Below are 7727 nucleotides of genomic sequence, written 5' to 3'. Positions count from 1 at the left end.
CTTAACGGCTGGCAATAATGCTGCCACTGACAAACACAGTATTTCAAATTAATACCTACATCGTTCATATTCAGTGAACTTCCGATGCATTGCATGTAGTGTTTCCGATTCCTTTAGAAGATTCTGACACATACATTATTATTCTACAGTGCAAAGATAAAAGAAAGTTAATCAACAATTCTATGCCGTTACAATTAACTATTGTTTCCTTAAACAGACTGCCAGAATGCCAGGAAAACTCAGCAGCTCTGGCAGCATCTGTAGACAGAGAAACTGAGTCATCTTTTCTAGTCTTATATGACTCGTCTTGACAACGGTTTTTGTCCTTTCCTCCTGTGTAAAACTAAAGTGAAATTCGACATTGCAGAGTCAAGTAGATAGCTAAGAATGGTCATTATCTTGCCGATGTTGTTATCCCATTCAAGTATTAGAACATAACCATGTTCAGAACAAAGACAAAACTATTCAAGTACTGCAATTGATTCAGAAAACGATGCGGGACCCGTGGTTGCGTGAAATCAGTATTTCTTTATCGTTTACTTCTCTGCCCAAAAATGTGCAGGCTTGATTGGTCGGCCATGTTAAATTGCCCATACTGTCTAGGGTTCTGCAGATCGGGTGGGTGAGTCATTGGTAAATGCGGTGTTACTGAGTGGAGGTGAGGGTCTGGGTCTGGGTGGGATGCTCTTCAGTGAGGTCGAAAAAACTCTTTCCGCACTATAGGGATTCTATGTTTGTTTAACCTACCTTTCGCAATACATGTCTGATGGAATAACTGCAAACGAAGGAACATCATGAATCACGTATAAATGTGCTGAAAATATCCCGCCTAAGATAATATCAGCATCTTCAGACAACTTTGGCAAGTCATCTTTTGCTCGAGGCTTGCAGACCATTCCATGTGATTCCCGCGTAGGCACAGCAGCGAACAATAGGAATATCAGATATAAAGTCATCGTTTTCTTGCAAGGAATTTACCACCGTTAAATGGAATAAGAAAGAACGTAGGATTATATAGCATCTACTGCGACCTGAGGACATCCCACAGCGCCTCACAGCAATGAATCATGTAAAACCAGATGAAGTGGATTAAGTCTCTGAGACACTGCACAATTAAATTGTTTGCGGGACACCTTCATTGATGCGGGTAATCATAATTGATGGATCGCTATTTCTGCAGAGAGAAATGATCATGAAATAAATGTGAAATAAATATCAGTGAGGTTTAAAACCACATTTTCTAATCAGACAACAAGAATGTAAGAATGCTTAATCCTGCAAATGATCATCACGAAGAAATGTAAGACATTCATCCCATCGAGTCTGATCATCTCTGATCTGATAATCCTCAACTCTAATCTCCTTCCCTTTTCCACAAAACCCTTGATTCACTGATTAATTAAAAATCTGTCTATCTCGTATACTCGAACATACGTAATGATCAAATTGCACAAGTTCTATGGTAAAGAATTCCATAGATTCACTACTCTCCGAGGACGATATTTAGACAGAGCTACAGCACAGAACGTGGCCCTTCAGCCTATAATATCAGTGCTGGTCAATTACAAGCACCAAAATTTTTTTTCTTTCTTTACTCATTCTCGGAATGAGGGCGTCAATGGCCAGGCAGCATTTATTGTCCATCCCTAATTGCCCAGATGGTAGTTAAAAGGCAACCACATTGGTGTGGTCTTGGAGTCACGTGAAGGCCAGACCAGGTAAGGATGGCAGTTTCCTTCCCTAAAGGACATTAGTGATCCAAATGTGTTTTTCCTGACAATCAACAATGGATTCATAGTCATCACTAGATCCCTAAAAACAGACACTTATTGGATTTAAATTCTACAATCTGCTGTGGTGGGATTCGAAACCAGGTCTCAAGAACAATACCTGTGCTTCCTGGATTAACAGCCTAGCGATAGCACCACTAGGCCATCATCTCCCCCATTCTAGGCTCAGCAACCAAAACTTGCCTCATAGCCTTAATATCGTAAATGCACATCTAAATAAAAGTTGTGAGGCTTTCTGCCTTTACCACCCTGACAGGCAGTGAGTTCCAAATTCGCACAACCATCTGAGTGATGACGTTTTTCCTCATATCATCTCTGAATCTTTTGCCCCTTCCCATCAATCTATGCCGTTGGTCATTGATTCAACCACCAAGAAGAAAAGTTTTTTTTTCAGTCTACTCTATCTACCCCTTCGTATTTCTATATATCTCAATCATGTACTCTCTCAATTTCTTCTGTTCTAAGGAGAGTGACCTCAGTCTGTTCAATCTATCTTCATCTCTCATACTCCATATCTCTCTTAAATGGGTGAGAAGTTCAGTTCACGCCCTCTGCTTCCATATTTTGTGGAATGGCAAATAGCCGTACTTCATTTTCCCTGTCAGGTTCCATAAGAATGTTGTATGGTCTTAATTACATGTCATTGATGAGTTCTGTTGCGGCTGATGCTGCCAGGCCTGCTGAGTTTCACATGGGACAGAAGGAGAGCAAAGTATTTGAGTACAATACTGGCTCGAAGGTGAAAGACAGAGGGTGGTGGTGGAGGGTTTGATTTTCAGACCGGAAGCTTGCGATCAGTGGTGTGCCACAAAAATCGGTGCTGAGTCTACTGCTTTTTATCATTTATGTGAATGATTTGGATGTAAACATAGGAGGTATGGTTCGTAAGTTTCAGATGACGCCAAAATTGGAATTGTAGTGGACAGCGAAGAAGGTTACCTTAGAGTACTGCGGCATCGGCGACAGCAAGCAGGCCCAGTGCGATATCATCATGGTCAATGCGTGGCCGCAGTGTGAACTCGTGGCAGTCGACAAGTGTGGACAAAAACTGGAACAAAAATCTAGAGTAATAAACTCCTCAACATCTTAACAATCAAAGTAACCAGAGTAATTATTTCTCAAAGTTGTTACCTTTATTAACTTATCGTGCTTTGTTTTTGAAAGCAAAGAAATGCAATACTCGTAGGTTTTTAATGGCAACCACTAAAGTTATAGAGTCATAGAGATATTCAGCGCAGAAACGGACCCTTCGGTCCAACTCTTCCATGCAGACCAAATATCCAAAATAAATGTAGTCCCATTTGCCAGCATTTAGCCCATATCCCTCAAAACCCTACCTATTCATAAACACATCCAGATGCCTTTTAAATGTTGTAATTGTACCAGCCTCCACCACTTCTTCCGGCAGCTCATTCCATACACACACTACCATCTGCGTGAGAATGTTGCCACTTTGGTCCCTTTTAGATCTATCCCCTGTCGCTTTAAATCGATGCACCCTAGTTATGGACTCCCTCACCCGGGGGAAAAGACCTTGTCTATTTACCTTATCCATGCCCCTCATGGTTTTACAAACCTCGATAAGGTCACCCCTCAGCCTCCAATGTTCTAGGGAAAATAGCTCCAGTCTATTCAGCTTCTCCCTATAAGTCAAACCCTCCAACCCTGGCAACATATTTGTAAATCTTTTCTGAACCCTTTCGAGTTTCACAGCATCGTTCCTGTAGCAGGGGGACCTGAATTGCATGCAATGTTCCAAAAGTGGCCTAAGCAATGTATTTTGCAGCAGCAACAGGACATCCCAATTCCCATATGCAATGCACTGACCAATAAAGGCAAGCATACCAAACGCTTTCTTCACTATCCTATCTACCTGCAACTCCATTTTCCAGGGAATATGAACCTGCATTCCAAGATCTCTTTGTTCAGCAACACTCCCCGGGACCTTACCATTAAGTGTATATGTCCTGCCCTGAATTGCCTTTCCAAAATTCAGCACTTCACATTCATCGAAATTGAACTCTATCTGCCACTACTTGGCCCATTGGCCTGTCTGATAAATATCCCGTAGTAATCTGAGGTAACCTTCTTCGCTGTCCACTACACTTCAAATTTTGATGTCATCTGCAAACTTACTAACCATACCTCCTACAATCACATCCAAATCCTTCATATAAATGATGAAAAGCAGTTGAACCAGCACCGAATTTTGTGGCACACCACTGGTCACAGGCCTCCAGTCTGAAAATAACCGTCCACCACCTCCTTCTGTCTTCTACCTTCGAGCCAGTATTGTACTCAAATACCTTGTTCTCCCTCTATTCCCTGTGATCCAACCTTGCTAACCAATCTTCCATGAGGAATCTTGTCAAGCACCTTACTGAAGTCCATATAGATCATGTCCACTGCTCCGCCCTCATCAATCCTCTTTCTAGGGAATATAACTGTGGAATAATGGAACAAAAGCAGAAAGTGGTGGAGAAACTCATCAGCCTGTGAAGAAAGTAGAGTTAAAGTTTCGAGTCTGTTGATTATTCACCAAACTATTAGTAAATATGAAAAACTGCTTTCTATGCTGAAGCCAATGCGTGTGAAGCGGGCAGAGGGTGGAGAGAGGATTGTTGGGCAGTTAGATGAAAACAGAGCCCAGAGAGAAAGAGATATGGAAGGAATGTTTGGCCAAGAAGATAATGGATAGCAGGCCAGGACAGAAGAAAAGCTGAATAGGCGATAGTAAGAACTAAGAGTAAGAAAGTAGGTATTCATTGCAACAAACATAATGTGATAATGGGCCAGAAGGTGGCGAGAATGGATGACTGTGATAAAAGCAACACATGCCATAACTGGACACGATGTGCATTGTGTACTGAACATGGAAGGATCTAAACAGGCTCGAAAGTTATTGAACTCAATGTTGAGGCCCAGAGGCTGTAGGGAATCCCGCAACCTAAAATATGAGATGTTTTTCTTCAAACTTGCACTCAAGCACCCTGGTACACAGCAGCAGGCCTGCCACTGTGTGTTGGTGTGGTTACATGTTGTGTTGACGCGGCAGAGTTATTATTGTGGACAGAGCAGAGGTGCTGTGCAGATCGATCGCCCAGTCTGTGGTTTGATTCCACAAAGTGGAGAAGACCACACTGTGAACAGCAAATACTGTAAACTAGATTGAATGAAGTACATATGAATCACTTCTTCATCTGGCAGTTTTGTGTCGGGCCTTGGATAGTGAGCAGAGGGTGAAGGCCAAAATGTGGGAGATGGGTAGAACATGTCTCAAGGCCCTTTCGCTCTTGGTGACGGGAATGCTCAATTAAGGATGCAAGTGGACATTTCTGAGGCAGCCTTGTGGAAAGTAGCATCATCAGAATGCATGAGATTGAGAAACTGGGAGAATGAGATTGCCACTTCAACACACTAATGTGTTCCCACGCCAACATCTTTGTCACACGCCTGCTGCAGTGCTCAAGTGATCCTCAGCGCACGCTCGCATTATCTGCTTGAAGACCCTGGAGACTCCAAGACTCGACATTGAGCTCAAGAACTTTAGAGCCTGATTCCATCTTTCCGTGATTTGTGCCCACTCCCCAGCGGGTCCTGTTATGAAATGGCTTGATTTTAGCAGTCACCCATTTTCACTTACTTGTAGGCCATTATCACATAAAATGTGTGCATTCAGTACAGCCCATCTATTTTCTCAGTTTACGTTCTTTTTAATCTTTTATTCAACTTTTCTTCTGTCCTGACCTATTATCCGTTACCTTATTTTTTTCACCGACCCCTGTCATATCTCTCTGCCTTGGCTCAGTCTCCATCTGTACGCTCACTTCTCCCCTCCCCACCACCTCCTCCCCCACCACCACCCCACCTCCCCCCGCCCCGCGTCACCCCAACCCCATACTCGATACTTTCACTCTGCTTTCTTCCCACAGAGGCTGCCAGTCCTGCTAAGTTTCTCCAGGACTTTCCGTTTCTGTTTCAGATCTCCAGCTACCGCGGTTCTTTGTTTTATTGAAGAATAACGGGCTCCGTTTTACGCGGAGAATTTGCAAATCGCAAATGAGTAGAATGAGAAGAATATTAACCTAGCCAAAGACCTAAAGGATAGGAATAACCGAAAAGGAACGGATCGAAAGTTCAACTGCATAAAAATGCAACAAAAACAGAAATTTCTGGAAAACTTGAGAAGGTATTGCACCATCTGTGGAGGAATATCAGCGATAATGTTTCGGATCGGAACAGTTCTGAACAAACGTCACTAGACCTAAATCGGTAACTCTGATTTCTGCCCACAGATGCTGCCAGACCTGTTGAGTTGTTAAAACAATTTCTGTTTGGGTTTCTGATTTCTAGCATCCGCAGTTCTTCGGTTTGTGTTTAATTAACATCAGTGCAGGTTGTGCATGGAATTCATATCCAGACCAGCATAATACGTCAGCGCCACTGTGTTCCAATATACACAACAAAATACTCTACAAGAATAACAAGAAACTTAATACAAAATCGAAGCAAAGTGATTTTTATTTATTAGGACAAATACACTCATGTATCGAAAGTGAATGCAAATTGTTTAATCAGCAAGAGGTATTAATGTTGGAACAACGACCTCCAGATTGAACACTTTGCGGGCAGAAATAGAGGAAGTTTAGAACTACAGTGAAGTCCACTTGCCCATCATGTTTTTCTTTGTGTTATTCTCCGGTTTCAGTAAGATAATGTAACATTTTGGAGCAAAAATGCAGACAAGCAAACCAAAGCTTGACGCCCAAATAGCAAACACTTCGACAGCCACCGTGTACTTTCCAGGAGAGCTGACATAAGCCGGAATAAAAGTGATCCAAACAGCACAGAAAATCAGCATGCTGAAAGTTATATACTTCGCGTCGTTGAAATTATCAGGAAGTTTCCGGGCAAGAAAAGCTAGCAGGAAGCATACAGTGGACAGAAGACCAATATAGCTGGACACAAAATAAAAGGCTTTTAAAGAGCCGACGTCACATTCCAAAATTATGATATCTCTATAATAGGTCATGTTTTTCACTGGATAAGGAGGTGATACAATGAGCCAGATAGTGCAAATTAAACCTTGAAGAAATGTGAGGACGAACACGCTTAAACGTTGCTGCATCGGTCCGAACCAATTCATCAAATTGTTGGTGGGAAGAGTTGCTTTAAAAGCGATCACAACAAGAACGGTTTTCCCCAAAATGCAGGAAATACAGAGAACAAATACAATTCCAAACGCAGTCCGCCGCAACATGCAGGACCATCTGGTCGGTTTCCCAATGAAGGTAAGTGAGCACAGGAAGCAAAGCATTAACGCAAATAGAAGGAGGAAGCTCAGCTCCGAATTGTTCGCTCGAACGATAGGGGTTTCCCGATACCGGAAGAACACAGCAACTGTACCCAGTGCAAGACACGCTCCCACTGAAGCAAGTGCTACTAAGACGTAGCCCAGAACCTCTTGGAAGGATAGAAATTCAATCTTTTTGGGAATGCACCGATCCTTTTGCTGATTCGACCAGTAATCCAAAGGACACTTGATACAATCAGCGGAATCTGAAAGGATGAAAGAATCAGTTTTTGAATATGAAAATGATATTGTCAACAAAATAACATTGCATTGGGCCCCATATTTTTACATACCTGTTGTGTTGCTCATCTCACCATCGGCGCATTCCGCACAGTCAAAACAACATATTGGCTGACCATTCCTGCTGACCTTTCTTGTTCCGCGAGAACAAGGCTCTGAGCAAACAGCACGTGGAATCTAAAACAAAGGAAATAACACCTGTGTCATCCATATAATGGCACCACAGCATAACACGCATGGACATGTTAGTATAACAAGGTGTAGAGCTGGATGAACACAGCAGGCCAAGCAGCATCAGAGGAGCAGGAAAGCTGACGTTTCGGGCCTAGACCCTTCTTCAGAAA

General features: G+C 42.6%; 1 protein-coding gene across 1 annotated transcript in view; it reads right to left on the bottom strand.

Annotated features, from left to right (window-relative positions):
• Window positions 1-6441: 6441 nt before the first annotated feature.
• Window positions 6442-7727, bottom strand: part of LOC109935739 (extracellular calcium-sensing receptor-like) — a 10502-nt gene continuing 9216 nt past the window's right edge. Inside the window, exons 4-5 of the mRNA XM_020534376.2 lie at window positions 7437-7560; window positions 6442-7349 (exon numbers count right to left, since the gene is read on the bottom strand). Of these exons, the coding sequence (XP_020389965.2) occupies window positions 6442-7349; window positions 7437-7560 (1032 nt within the window). The remainder of the gene's footprint in view (window positions 7350-7436; window positions 7561-7727) is intronic.

Source organism: Rhincodon typus, chromosome 13, assembly GCF_021869965.1.
Source record: "Rhincodon typus isolate 14 chromosome 13, sRhiTyp1.1, whole genome shotgun sequence".
Taxonomy (NCBI): domain Eukaryota; kingdom Metazoa; phylum Chordata; class Chondrichthyes; order Orectolobiformes; family Rhincodontidae; genus Rhincodon; species Rhincodon typus.
The sequence above is the reverse complement of the archived record's forward strand: the minus strand, read 5'-3'. Positions and strand labels throughout refer to the sequence as shown.